The following is a 15,106-nucleotide window of genomic DNA, read 5'->3' on the forward strand; positions in this document are numbered from 1 at the left end:
ACTGATTTATTGAAAAGCTACCTTGTGTTTTCGTATGGGACATTTAAATAGTCAGTTTTTACACCTATACAAAGGAGTCCCTCAAGGATCTATTCTTGGGCCGGTTTTATTTAACATTGTTATAAACGACATTTTATATTTTATTTCAAATAGCAGCTTGTATAACTCTGCTGACGACAATACCCTTTCATATTCAGGACATAATTTAACAGAGGTTGTTAATACTCTTGAAGAAGATAGTAAAACATTAATAACTTGGTTTTCAAACAATAAAATGCAAGCTAACCCAGATAAATTTCAAGGAATTGCCATTGGAAAAAGATCTAGACAACAAAATATATCCTTCAATCTTGGAAATACTCATACTATCATATGTAATGAAGAAGTAAAATTATGAGGGGTCCCAATTGACTTTCAACTGAAATTTAATAGCCATATATCTAACATTTGTAAAAAAAAACTCAAGGCACTTAAACGTTTTGAAAAAAAAAGGAAAACACCTTTGTAAATTAGGTAAACTTACCATTTACCATTCTTTTATCCTATCAAGTTTTAACTATTGCCCTATAGTCTGGCATTCGTGTGGAGAAGTAAATACAAAGAAAGTGGAAAAAAAAATCAAGAAAGAGCACTAAGGCTTTTCCCGAAAAAATATTTGGTCGACATAATCTAAGTCGACAAATCAAATTAATTTTTGTCATAATGCTCTTGTGAAAATGACTTTCCATCGTAGTTTTAGTCGCAACGATGAGTTGTTTTTTACGCCATGACACCTTTTTCATATCATGTCGTCATAGAATGCTGACATCATCACAGTATCAGGGTGTACTATATACGCTTCTATATCATATATAGATCGACATATCTATATGTTATATCCATGTCTTCATGAGTCATGTCGAAATCCAGTGATCCACGCAGATATTATTCAAACATTTTTGAACAACGGTCTTTGCCCACTTAAATTATATCGACTCGTCTTCATATTATATATTTTTATGTCATCGGGAAATTACCTTATGTTTAATAGTCACTTATTTCTGCACATGTGTGTTTACAATCACCTATTTGAATATGCAATTATTTTGTTTCGTATAAACATTGAATACAATATGATGCTGCACGGTCAAAATTGGGTATATTTAAAAACCAATAATATTGGACTAGTTTTAAATAATTATAGACACAAGGTAAACGATAAGATTTAAAAAAAATGCCCAATCCGACACTCGAACCTGGCAGCCTTTGAAGCAAGAACTAACTTGTTACCACTACACCACGCAGTCTAATCCAATATGTATGGCAATTAAAACGTTATGTGGGTTATACACGTTATTTTTTTCTAAATTATCAATAAAAAGAGATACAAACGCTATATATTTGTACAATTTCGATTGATGATAATAATATATAGCTCAACACATAGTTTGAACATGTTTGTTGGGAGTGTTATTTGCCTGTATGAATATAATGAATACATTATTTTTTGAATATATGACAACTTTTTTTGTTGTCATTTTGACAATTTATGTACAAGTCCCTTGGGCAGGTCCAATTACACAGGCAACTGGGTTATTTAGGTTTTATTAAACATGGTTTAAAATTATTCAAAATAATCTGGTTTTATTTCATGCAATACACTGAAAGAGCGTAGAAAACCATTAAATTAGTCGTCTTTTGAGAAAACTGGGCTTAATGCATGTGCTTAAAGTGTCGTCCCAAATTAGCCTGTGCAGTCCGCACAGGTTAATCAGGGACGAAACTTTCCGCCTAAACTTGATTTTCGGTAAGGAGGGAATTTCTTGAAATTAAAAATACCATAAAAATGGAAAGTGTCGTCCCTGATAAGCCAGTGCACACGCTAATCTGGGACGACACTTTACGCACAAGCACAAGCATTATGCCCAGTTTTCTCAGAACGAGGCTCAAATTATAACCTGATCATCTCGCTCGACCTGGAGAGAAATGATCAGGTTTGATATTTTCACTCCAGGCTACGTGACAAGTCTTTTGCTATTGTTTTCTTTAAACAATTTATGTAAGCATGTGACTTCATATTTCTGATATGAATGTACATAAAATGTTATGACTCGCAGAAAAATTTCGCGTTCATTATTGTCTTCTAACAAGAAATATGAACTAAAAAGAAATCCTATTGATTTCAGTCATAAAGTTCACGATTGGCTCCGCATATATTTATTTGACCTTTTTTTAAATGATAAATGATTTTAACTGGTATTTTCCACACAATCACCATATAGAATGAAATAATATTTCCCCTTTTTCGGCGTTAGCTGAATAAGCCAGCTTTTCACCCTGACTTGACCTTTGTAAGTGTCCAATAATACTCAAATAAAATTTCCCGCGGCTAGGTACGAATGAATACACTTCATTTATTCCATTGGCTGATTTGAGTATAACACCATAACATTGGAAACATATCCGCGTCTTTGTAACACTGTTTTACTGCATGAAACAATTTTATCTCTAATGAAAAGGCTCAATAGATAGAACAGTTTTACAATCAATTTTCGACATAAATACAGTTTGTGCGTTCACCTTTTATTTTCAGAGAATTACCAGCGCAAAAGCGTTTATACTAGTAGCTATGTTGTCATATTTAGTACTTACTTGCATTGCATTTCAACCCGCGAGGTTTCGGGTCAACTCCCGGCCATTTGTGAAAGTCAGAGTTTATATACAGTTCATCACCGGAGTTCGCAGAAGGGGTTGCGATCATTGTGTTACACCGGTCTTACTGACAATAACGTACTGACTGTAATGCATTGCATTCCAATCCGCAAGGTATCAAGGTCAGTTTGCGGTCAGTTGCAGAAATCTTTATATAAACGCCGTCTCGTAAACTTTGTGCACTTGAAGTCTGTTTTGATCAGAAAGATACTAAATACAGATATTCGGCGATATTATTGTGGTATGTCAATCATCGATTTTTAATATGGTTTTAACATTTGCATGATAAGGACCAATTTTGATAAAAATAATTAGAAATATTTATCCATTTAGACCAGTTTATTAAGCATGAGCACAATAATTCACTATACTATAATTATGCAATTAAATAAGATTCGAGTATTGCCGGCTGACCTATATGCAATCGTTTATTTTCATGTTTCTTGTGTTTTTCTATTCTGTAAATATAGATATCTGAGTAATAATATCACATAAAGCAAAATAAGCCACGAAATCTGGCGCAACACCCCGTAATTGATTTGCTTATGATGTAGCTAAGAACTGCGCAGAAAAAAGGCATCCGCTACTTTTTATCTCATAGAGATAACTTTTGATCGTTCATAAACATCGACCACAATCAACGCCGTATATCTTTTTAAAAGATATTTCTTGTTTCTTATATCCTCTCAGCGGAATGCTTGCAGCTAGACCAGGTACTGAGTGTATTGTAATTGACTTAATTGGTCATTGTATTAACAGAATGACAATGTCATAATTTGAGAGCTATCTTTTAACTCGGTATTGTGGTAGAACTAAAGCAGAAGTATCGATGTCTTTTGTAGGCACTAATTGATCAACGTCTTTGGTCTCTTTTAAATACCGTTTTTCAGTGTTTTATGAATGTTTTCGTTCACTCAAAGTTGCGGTAACAAAAGTTCGCATTCAAATAAACTATTCGTATCTGAAATAATATTTTGTTTTAATTATGTTTGCTATTACGGAATAACTTCAGTTTTATTAAAGATGTCGCTTTCATTGACAGCAAGGTATGGTAATATTCGCATACTCTCTCTTTGATCCACTGTTTTCCTTGAAATCGTCGTGTTTTTTTGGATCGGTGCTTTTAATGATACGCCTATGTTTACCATTGCTTGTATCGCGCCTACGCAGATACTCATGCTTACATATATTTTCGTACTTAACAGTTAAACACGAGAACTATAATAAAACATTCACAATATAATGTTCAAACTGGTATTCATAAGACTGAATAGAAAGATGTTCTTAAGTAAGACAAATAATGCCTGACATTTATTTATAAGATATTTCAATGGAGACATTTTCAAAAACAATTGCAGCAAAAGTGAATACTTTGTTGACGGTGACACTTGTTTTTGAATTATTATGAACTCATAAGTGGAACTCAATTGGCTGTGGAATCAGGCTACAAGAACGCACATGAGTTTGATGAAACGCACAAGAAATTAATTCACTGTAGCATACAGTTCGCTTAACGTAATTATCATATCAAGCATCGTCAGCCAATAAGACATTTCCATTAACATACTCTATCTATCATACTACATGCTTATGTATGCCTTCCTTTTTTCGTTATAAAAATCAGGGGTCTGATCTCACTATGGATTAGCTTTTACATACATTTCAACCTCTGATGTCAGCCATCGAAGTTTTTGTAATCGCCAAAGAGGATTACAAAAGATTTAAATTCACAACTGCGTTTTAATAAGAACTAAGGCTCTATTGTATACACGTATTTACAATGTGGGTATTAATAAGCCGGTATATCAACTTCAGTCTCAATGAGTTCCATTATAAACTCTATATATACCAATCTACTCTTTAGGAAATTTACTATCGGACGAGTGAGTATTTTGTTTATTAAAATAATCGATTAACATCTCTATTTCCAGCAGGATAACAGCAATTAAACTAATTGCTAAACAAAGTATCTTTAGTTTTAAAGTATTTACAACTAGTGTGTAAATAATTTACAATTATTAGTTATAATGCGAACAAATCTAACTTTTATTAGTATCTTATGTAAAATAATATGACTAAAATGTAGCGCAAATAATCAGAAGTTTTTAAGTTTGTGTTTGTAAAACAATGATATCGCGATATAATTATTTTGTATTAACCAATGTAATTACTTGTATTAATCATTAAATATTCATAGTATATGCTTACTGTCACGACGAATGACGCATGTCTAATGTGTCACCTTTACATTATTGCTTTTGAAAGCGAGAAGAAAACACACAATTTGATTTCCACTTATCGAAAGAAATAGGGTAGGTAGTTTGGCACATTTTTTTTGCAAAATATATTTTTTATTAGTATACACGCTACTTTTCCCTTCGATATGGATATTTGATGACACAAGTATTCCAAATATTTTTTTAACATATACTTATTTTTATTTGAAAATCATTTTGAGAAAATGATCAAATGTTACAAAAATTATCAAAAACTGGTTATGTTATTCGTTCTTCCACACTTGAAGGTGTTACAGTATAACGCCTACTCGATTTGATGTCCAATGACATTCACACTTCCTTAAAGCAAGATGTCATTCAAACTTAATTTTAAAAATACATTTTAGTGGAGTACCATTCAATTCATAATATACCCGCCTCTTTATCTTATTCTATTCATGCGCATTTAATTTAGGCTTTGTTCGGAGTGTTCGTACAGTGTTTGTTTACAAATATTTAATACATTCCGTTACAGCATGTTCAAGTCTGACAGGTACAAAATACTGTGTCCTCGTTTGATGCCATCCATAAACGTGTCCAGTTTTGAAATGCATTTTATTTACTGTGTCCCCTTCCTCATCTGCGATGTATAACCAAGCACTGTTTGTGATCAGCGAGATATAACTCTTTCCCCTTTTATATTAGCGATGTAGGAATGTGTCTTTATTTAAACTGCGATGCACATAACTGCCCTTGTTGATCTAATTTATTTGTAACTCTGATCCCCTTTTCAACTTCTGTGTAAAAATGTAAAACTGTTCGTTTGAAATGCAATTTATATAAATGTGACCCTCTTTCTGAACTATGTTCACCTTTCAAACTGACATTTGTCCCCTTTTGCACTATATAAACTGTGCTCCCCTCGTAACAATGTAGAACTTTTTGAACGACAATTTATAATTGTGTCCCTTTTTTCATACGCGATTTAAAACTTCCACTTTTCTGGTTCTCTGCCAGAAACAGAGATGCGTTAGAAACCGGTCTGCAAAACACACCGACGTTGCGTTTGACACCAGCAACCCGTTAGAAACAGACCCACATTCGAAAAAGAGACGCGCCAGAAATAGAACCATTCTAGAAACAGGAGGCGTTAGAAACAGACGCGAATTAGAACCGGAGTCGCGTTCGACACAGACCCGCATTAGAAACAAGCCGACATAATAAACAAAGATGCGTCAGAAACAATGAGAGTTAGGAACAGAAAAACGCCCGGGGGGAGGGGGTAACTTGCCAAATGTTAGGGTAGGGGTGTCCCGCTGAGACTTCCGAAATGTGACCCATTTTTATACCGGAACTCTGATAAAGTAGACCCATTTTGATACAAGATTTTTGAAAGGGCATACCCATTTGTATACGATACCATCGAGAAAGTGAACCCATTTCAATACAAGAAGTTTGATAAACTGGACCCATTTAAATACTAGAATTTCATAAAGTTGACACATTTCATACTATAATCTCTTTCATATCAATACAGTATACTTATTGAATTTTCTATTACATCTTTCCCGCTACTGAAATTTACTTTTTGATACCCATTTTTATACAAGAATGACATTTATCATACCCATTTTGATACTGATACTTTCAAATCTATATGCATTTATATACAAGTAAATTTCTTATTTCAATACCCATATCTATACTTAGATGCTCAAAACCATACCCATAGCTATAATTTTAGTCGAATAACACACCCCATAAAATCGGCACACCCCTATATACCCGTATATAGGAAGTTACCCCCCCCCCCCGCCCCCCGGGGGAAAAACGCGTAAGAAAACACACACACATTATAATCAGAAATGCTTTCGGAACAGAACGTATTAGTAAAAGTCCCATATTAGAAGCAGAGAGTGGTTACAAACAGACGCCCAATTTTAACAAATATTCGTTAAAAACAGAGACCATACCCGAATTAGAACCAGATATGCGTTTCAACACACATGAGCTGGGACAGATCAAAACAACAGAGAGGCGTTTTAAAGAGACGAGTTAAACAGATCCGCATTAGAAAAGGCGAGGCGTTGCTAACAGAGACGCGTTAAAAGCCCTGCGTTAGAAACAGAGAGACGTTTGAAACAGAAATACATTAAAAAAGACCTGCATCAGAAACAGAGAGGTGTTGTAAACAGAGCTGCGTCAAAATCAGACCCGCATTGGATACCGACCCACATAAAAATGAAAGGCGCATTAGAAGGAGACTCGCATTAGAAACGGAGACGCGTAAAAACAGACCCAAGTTTAAAACAGCGATTCATTGTGCATCAGCAGGTCATTTAAAATGTCGCGAAAAGACATAGCTCGCATGGTGTTTCCATTATGCTCTGGGGGGTCTTTTTGAGGGACAGGAAGATTAAGTTTCATATTGATAATTTAGGTTTGGTAGAAGTGATCAACAAACAGTCTTCAAAGTCGAAACGTTTGATGTTTCTGGTTAGAACATTTGTGTTGTTAGTTATGAAATACTCGGTGGTGTTTAAAGCAGTACATATTTCATCAAAGTCCAATTACATTGCTGATGCAATTTCTCGTAAACAGTTTCACAGGTTACAACAGTTAGCACCAGAGGCACAGGCGAGTCCAGAATCAGTCCCGCCGGAGTTTTTACTGATGATCTGCAACAAGAGGCTAATAGATTGCTAGACAATTCCCTTGCTGCTAATACAAAAAAGGCATACATCGTTGGGTTAGAGAGATTCTCTGAGTTTAAAAGGCAATACGGCTTGTCAGATGCCTGGCCGCCTACAGTTGAACAGGTGGTTCGATTTGTAGCATGGCTATCCCTACAGAAACTATCCCACAAAACAGCAAAATCATACTTAAGCTCTATAGCTTTTCATTGCAAGCTGCTTGATGTTGTTGACCCTACCAAAAAGTTCATTGTTTCAAAAATGGTGCAAGGAATGCAAAAAGATAAGAAAACACACGATTATAGGCTTCCAATTACCCTCTCGTTACTGCAAGGGATAGTAAGCAAACTTAATATTGTGTGTTCCAGTGTCTACGAAGCAAAACTGTTCACTGCAGCTTTTATGCTAGTGTTTTTCGGTTTTCTAAGAGTGGGCGAAATAGCTGTTCCTAAAAAAGGTGATAGTATTTTACAGGCAGCGGTGTTGGCAATAGAAGATTTACAATTTGATCACAATGGGGTAATCATTTCAATCCGGCATTCAAAAACTGATCAGTTGGGCAAAGGGGTAGCGCTCAAAATTACTAGGTCAAACAGTGAATTTTGCCCAGTTGTGTGTCTTAACCAGTATCTTCATGTTCGTCCTCAAGGGCCTGGTCCCTTGTTTTTGCACTTTAACAAACAACCAATTACTCGTTACCAATTTTCTGCTATTCTTAAGAAAACGGTTTCTCTTTTGGGTCTAAATTATGGGTCTTACAAATCCCACTCCTTCAGAATTGGAGCAGCAACTGCAGCTTCCCAACTAGGCTATTCAGTGGAGATCATTAAACAGGCAGGCAGATGGGCTTCCAATGCCTACCAAACATATGTTCGTCCTGTTCCTGTTGTCATGCCCAGCCTAATAAACAACCCCCATTAAAAAGGTATGGTTCATATAGTTAGATTCATGTGACTAACAAAAACCAAGTTGTATTTAGGGAAAACCATCTGGATACTGGGTTCATCAATAATCAAGCAAGCCTTCATAGCAGCAAGATTACGACCTGAAGGGGCCAACCTCTGCCTTGAACCCAACATCATCTGGTGGCAAGGGTACAGTGGGTTAACACTTGCAGAATCAAAGAAAAAATTTCTTTCGCTTGCCAATGTGGGTAATTCTCCAGACTATATTGTGTTACATTTAGGTGGTAATGATCTTGGTCGTCGGTCACTGGTGGACCTTCGAAAATTGATTGTCGAGCTATTCAGGACTATACTGTCTATATTTCCAAGTGTTAAGATTGTATGGTCTGCAGTGCTTCCAAGGTCAAATTGGAGATATTCTGATAATAAAGTTGCTATGGACAAAGCAAGAAAGCGCCTTAATAGTCAAGGTTCATCTAGGGCTTTGGCATGTGGAGGGCATTACTTGGCCAACTCTGACTTTGGAAAATTTGAGGAACATTTGTTTGAGAAGGACGGAGTCCACTTGTCAACTCTGGGTACAGATATTTTTCTTTCTAATATGTCTGCAGGGCTTGAAAAATTTATAAAGCATAATACACCAATCCATTACTGAAGTTCTAGATGCACAAATTTGGGGGTTCTTACAATTTTAAATCCCAAACATTATGTATGTTGGTGTTGCTATTGAGTCCAAAAATAGATATTTGCAGTTAGTTTGTATGCATATTTTTCTTACTCATATGTATGAAAAAAGAAAAAAGAAAGTTTTTTGCTGCTAATTTTTATGCAATTTTTTGCTGCTAGTTTTTATGCATTTTTTTTTTCTGCTGGGTTTTATGCATTTTTGCTGCTAGTTTTTATTCATATCTTTGCCTTGTGTTTACAGTTTACTGCTTCCGACTCCAAGCATGCGTCCATCCGCCCTGCAGCCAAAGTTCTTTGGCAGTGGCCACCCGTCATCTCTGGCCCAGCTGGTTTCGAGGTTGGGGCATTTGGACCGCTGGGTCAGCGTTGTTGGGTGGCCATATGGCAATCAGTGCCGGATGGACGCTTTTTACCTGGCACATTTTTTGGGGAAAATATATATGATTTTGTTGGGAGTGCTGATGGCCGTCACCCGGAGTCAGCACTCATATACAATTTATTTGTGCAGTTAGTTATTTGCAGTTAGTTTGGGCTTGCCATGTTCGCAGGTGGCCCTTGCTGCTTGGAGTCGAGACATTATATGCCAGAACCATTTTTTATGTTTTTATGTTATAAGGTCCTTTAATAAAAAGTAAAAATTTAGTTGAGTTTATATTTACTGTGTGAAAAGGGTTATTCATCGGAGTTTTCATATAGGCTTGCCCATGTAATGCTAGGTGGCAGTTTGGGTTTAGTTCTTGGCCTCTACAATAATATGGTCTATTACTAAATAATAGACCTGTTTATTGTTGGGCCACAGCTGGGCTGGTTTTTCAGTTTTCTTATTGTTGGTGTTTTTTAACCGAAGTAGCGAATTTTACAGATTTAAAATTTCTTTCTCATTGTTATCTACACAAACAAAAGGTTGTAAATTTTCTCCCCTCCCACCCAACCCATGTAGTTTTTTTTTTACACAGGGTTGTTCTGTCACACTTTACTGCGTCCGTTATATATTTAAAAATTTGGTCAGGCTTAGGGTAAATATAGATTTATTTTAAGTTTTATTTGCCTGTCCACATTAATCTTAATAACATAAGGGGAAACTGATTGTTTTCCGTACTAGATTTGGTTTTAGTATATTACATATTCTGCTGGTTTGAGTTGCGTTTTTCAGTTTGCCGTGTAGACGCAGAGTACCAAACGTCGGATACAGGTCGGTCACGACTCCACTTCCGATGGGGCAGTTCGGACACCTCGGGTTCGTCGACAGTCGCTTGAAGTTAACAGTTCCTTGGCAATCAGTGCCGGATGGACGCTTTTTACCTGGCACATTTTTTGGGGAAAATATATATGATTTTGTTGGGAGTGCTGATGGCCGTCACCCGGAGTCAGCACTCATATACAATTTATTTGTGCAGTTAGTTATTTGCAGTTAGTTTGGGCTTGCCATGTTCGCAGGTGGCCCTTGCTGCTTGGAGTCGAGACATTATATGCCAGAACCATTTTTTATGTTTTTATGTTATAAGGTCCTTTAATAAAAAGTAAAAATTTAGTTGAGTTTATATTTACTGTGTGAAAAGGGTTATTCATCGGAGTTTTCATATAGGCTTGCCCATGTAATGCTAGGTGGCAGTTTGGGTTTAGTTCTTGGCCTCTACAATAACCAAAAGTGTGCTGTGCTTTTGCTTTATTAACCTCACCGTGTTTTAATAGCGAGTCAAGCTAAACTTAAAACAACGTTGGTTTATTTTTGCTTTACTACGTTTATTTTTTTCGCGTACGTAATATATATAAAAACAATGGCATATGAGTTGATTGTTTTGTACGATATTTTAGGACGTAATATTAGCAATCAATTGAAAAACTCTTAATTCTGACAGAGTTTGAATTTTAAGTATAGCCTCTGCAAAGTATCATTTAATTACGAAAAAGTTCATAAGTTTACAATAATACACATATATTTGAACCTATAAAAATTTATAATTTATTATATCGGCGCAAATTTCTTAGAGAATCCAGATTGTTTCGTATTTCGAACAGGCGTTTTATATGTCTATTGTTTGACAAGTCGCCAAAGTTATATAACAGAAATGTAGGTTGCAATTCGTCATTGGGAAAAGCCGTTCCACATGATAAGTGTCAACAAAGCGTATATTATTGACACAATTCTTTGGGAAGCGGATGACAACGAGCGAGGCCTGGTATAGGGGAGGTAACCCTGGGTAATGGTTAGGGTTAGGGTAGGATTAGGGTCGGGTTAGGGTTAAGGTTAGGGTTAAGGCCCCCTAAACCAAACCCGATCCCTACCCTACCCCTACCCCTTACCCTAACCCTCTAACATCCCATGCGCATTACAATACCAGGCCACGCTCGTTGTCGTTGTCCGCTTCCACAATTCTTTCTGTTCCAGAAACCCTCGGAAGCACAAGCCGATCTTCCGAGAGATGTCCAGTGTAAGATACAGGGATTTAAATTGGTGTTCTGATATGGATCATTATAATGTAATAGTTAAAAGAAGGGCTGCTGCTGATGATCGTGAATATGATAATAATGGTGATCATGATTATATATTACAATAAAAACAACAACAACATAATAATAAAAATAATCAACATCACTATTATTATTATTTTGAGTCTGATTATTTCGATTATGATATTGAACAGTAAATTGACGACGATGATAATGATGATGATGAAGAATAAGAAGAATAAGATGATGATGATGATGATGATGATGATGATGCTAATGATGATGATGATTATGATGATGATAATGATGATGGTGGTGGTGGTGACATCGACAATTATAACGTCCATAGCATATGATTTGTATAATAAATCTGAAGATGATTATTATTAAGATGACCGTGCTAAAACTGCTGCAGCTACAGAATACAAACAATAATATCATAAAGAATAATTATTACTATTATTATTTGTTATTATACACACATAATTTATTTTCTAGAGTTCTTGTGTACTTTTTGTGGGTCTTTCCAGAGTGCTCGACAGCGGACTGCGCGACTATTCGCTATTCAAGGTCAAGGGTACCCGAAACTTGATCACGACCCAGGAGGTGCCGCCGCCGCCTCACACGTCGGCGCCATGGCGTCACACGCATTTCCGTCGGACTCGGAGACGGAGGGAGATGAAGGCATGACGCCCGTGTTGGTTGACGAGCTCACTGGCATCAACAGAACATTGGAGAAACAAATCGAGACTCTCCGTCTTAGACTGGACTTTGATTCCCGGCATCACGAGGCGGAGAAACACGCTTTGTTGGTTGAGACGGGAGCCAAACTGAAGGCAAAAACGGAGGAGATCGATATAATGAAGAACCAGTTGATCGCCAAGGATTCTAAAGTGAAGGAAATAGAAAAGGACAACGAAAGGAAGTCTAATGAGATCAGTGCACTGCGGCGTGAGATAGAAACTTTGAATAACGACGTGGTGGGTGCTAAGGCTTACGCCAATGACCTGATGTCGCAGATGAGTGCACTGACCCGGGAGAAAGAAAAGCTTGAGCGCGAGGGGGTGTTCGGTGACAAAGAACTGGAAATGCTGGCGCTAAGGAAGGAGGTCAGTGACCTCAAGTCCAACCTAACGATGCTTGAGGATGAGCTTAGCAAGGCGCGAGACCTCATAGCAACACAGGGAAACAAACTGAAACTGGTCGACAGCGATAAGAAGTCACTGCAGTTCAAGTTCAAAGAAGAACTCGCCCGCGTTTCGCATTCGATGCGGATGGAGGTAGAGCGCATGCGCGACGTCATGAAGAAACAGTGGGAAGAGATGCGATCGCTGAGGGAGCAGAACTTCAGTATGAGCAAGGACATCAAGGACATCCGCAGTCTGCTCATCAACGGTTGCCTTGACGACGATTCCAAACTGCAGCAACAGCAGGAAGAGGGTCAAGGTCATCCACAAGGTAACACAACTGTTCCCGGTCAGTTTGCCTCGGCCCACCAGGTGGCGTTGCCGCAGACTGCACGTGGAAGCAAGCAGACGACGAACGGCTTCAACATGGGTGCGCTTAAACCATCGCTTCCAGTTCTAAATAAGGAAAGCGGCAAAAAGACGACAAATCGAAGAAAATAATCAAATCGCATATAGTGTTTGTTCACAAATGACTTAAGTGATCTAAGACAAAGTGTTTTACATGAATCAATGTAACATCGATTTGTTGTTATTTGTAGTACTTAATTTTTTAGTGTGGGCAAAATCAATCAGAGTTACGCCAGTAAACTTATATATATCGATCATTTATATTAACGTGAATCACGTGCTTCTGGGAGAAATAATTAGACGATTCGGGCGTTAATTGCTTGAAAACAGTTAATATGATTAACGTCACTTGTATGACATATTGCTGATATTTATGTGCTTATGTACAAATGTGTGTCTGATATTTCTCTTATGTCACATTAAAGAATGAATATCTTTGTTAGTATTTTCGATTTGATTGGTTTGATTTCTGGCAAAGGGAGGACAAAGGATATTTCATTTATATGTTTGGTGTCAACAACATTTAAACCACAATCAAATTGAACACATAATGATATTTGTGCGGATATAAATGCCATGAATGTATTGTGTGAAAAAGGGAAATCGAAGTATATAAAGTAAATGAATTCAAATGACATTATACATAAAATCAGACGTAGTTTATTTGATTACATGCAGAAAAGCATACCTTCCCAACGGTAAATTAACATATAAGTTACGGAAATTATTTTTCCGCGCCCGCAGAAAGTATTCCAAAGGGAAAATAAAATACATTATTTGCCGTCGATATCCCCTTTAAGAAACATAGCTTTCAAAGCGGTGCGGCTTTACGCAAACTACTATTTTCCCATGAATCAAACATACTACAATCCGATATGGATACAAAGGGGAATTCTATTTATTGCAATGTCACCTTTCTGTAAACTCTTATCATTGAATACTTAACACAATATTGTTCACTCCGTTATTTAATGATAAATGTTTCAAAATCTATAACTAATCTAGCCAGCGATCGAATTAAACAGTTCAATGGGTATGTGTCCTTCATAAGGCAGTTAGGAAATATTGGCTAAGTTTCGTGTCAAACATGAAACAATATATGGATATTTTTTATTTTTTTGTTTAAATATGGTATTACAAAAGCTGATGATTTAATTATGAAATACGTTAATAATAATAATAATTCATTTGATTAGTATTACTATTATTATTATTATTATTATTATTATTATTATTATTATTATTATTATCCCCCGCCAGAGGCAGAGGGATATTGTTTTGGCGTTGTCTGTCCGTTCGTCCGTCCGTCCGGCTGTCCTTCCGTCCGTCCGGCACTTTTGTGTCCGGAGCCATATCTTGGAAGTGCTTTGGCGGATTTCATTGAAACTTTGTATGAGTATATATATGCATAAGAGGATGATGCACGCCAAATAGCATTGTACACCATCTGTTAAAAACAGAGTTATGGCCCTTTGTATCTTGAAAAAATGCTTTTTACTATAGACATTTTTGTGTCTGGAGCCATATCTTGACGGTGCTTTGGCGGATTTCATTAAAACTTGGTATGAGTATATATATGCATAAGAGGATGATGCACGCCAAATGGCATTGTATACCATCTGTTCAAAACAGAGTTATGGCCCTTTGTATCTTGAAAAAAAAGCTTTTTACTATAGGAACTTTTGTGTCCTGAGTCATATCTTGGAAGTGCTTTGGCGGATTTCATTGAAACTTGGTATGAGTATATACCCCCCGCCAGAGGCGGAGGGATATTGTTTTGGCGCTGTCCGTCCGGCTGTCCGTCCGTCCGTCACTTTTGTGTCCGGAGCCATATCTTGGAAGTGCTTTTGCGGATTTCATTGAAACTTGGTATGAGTATATATATATGGATAATAGGATGATGCACGCCAAATGGCATTGTACACCAT

At 36.8% G+C, this 15,106-nt stretch overlaps 1 protein-coding gene across 1 annotated transcript in view; it reads left to right on the top strand.

The window, feature by feature from the left end:
* LOC127867523 (uncharacterized) overlaps positions 1–13,525 on the top strand; it is a 15,229-nt gene extending 1,704 nt beyond the window's left edge. Inside the window, exons 2-3 of the mRNA XM_052408722.1 lie at positions 11,582–11,624; positions 12,174–13,525. Of these exons, the coding sequence (XP_052264682.1) occupies positions 11,616–11,624; positions 12,174–13,271 (1,107 nt within the window). The 5' untranslated portion in view covers positions 11,582–11,615 and the 3' untranslated portion in view covers positions 13,272–13,525. The remainder of the gene's footprint in view (positions 1–11,581; positions 11,625–12,173) is intronic.
* Positions 13,526–15,106: the final 1,581 nt, after the last annotated feature.

This window comes from Dreissena polymorpha, chromosome 2, assembly GCF_020536995.1.
Source record: "Dreissena polymorpha isolate Duluth1 chromosome 2, UMN_Dpol_1.0, whole genome shotgun sequence".
Taxonomy (NCBI): domain Eukaryota; kingdom Metazoa; phylum Mollusca; class Bivalvia; order Myida; family Dreissenidae; genus Dreissena; species Dreissena polymorpha.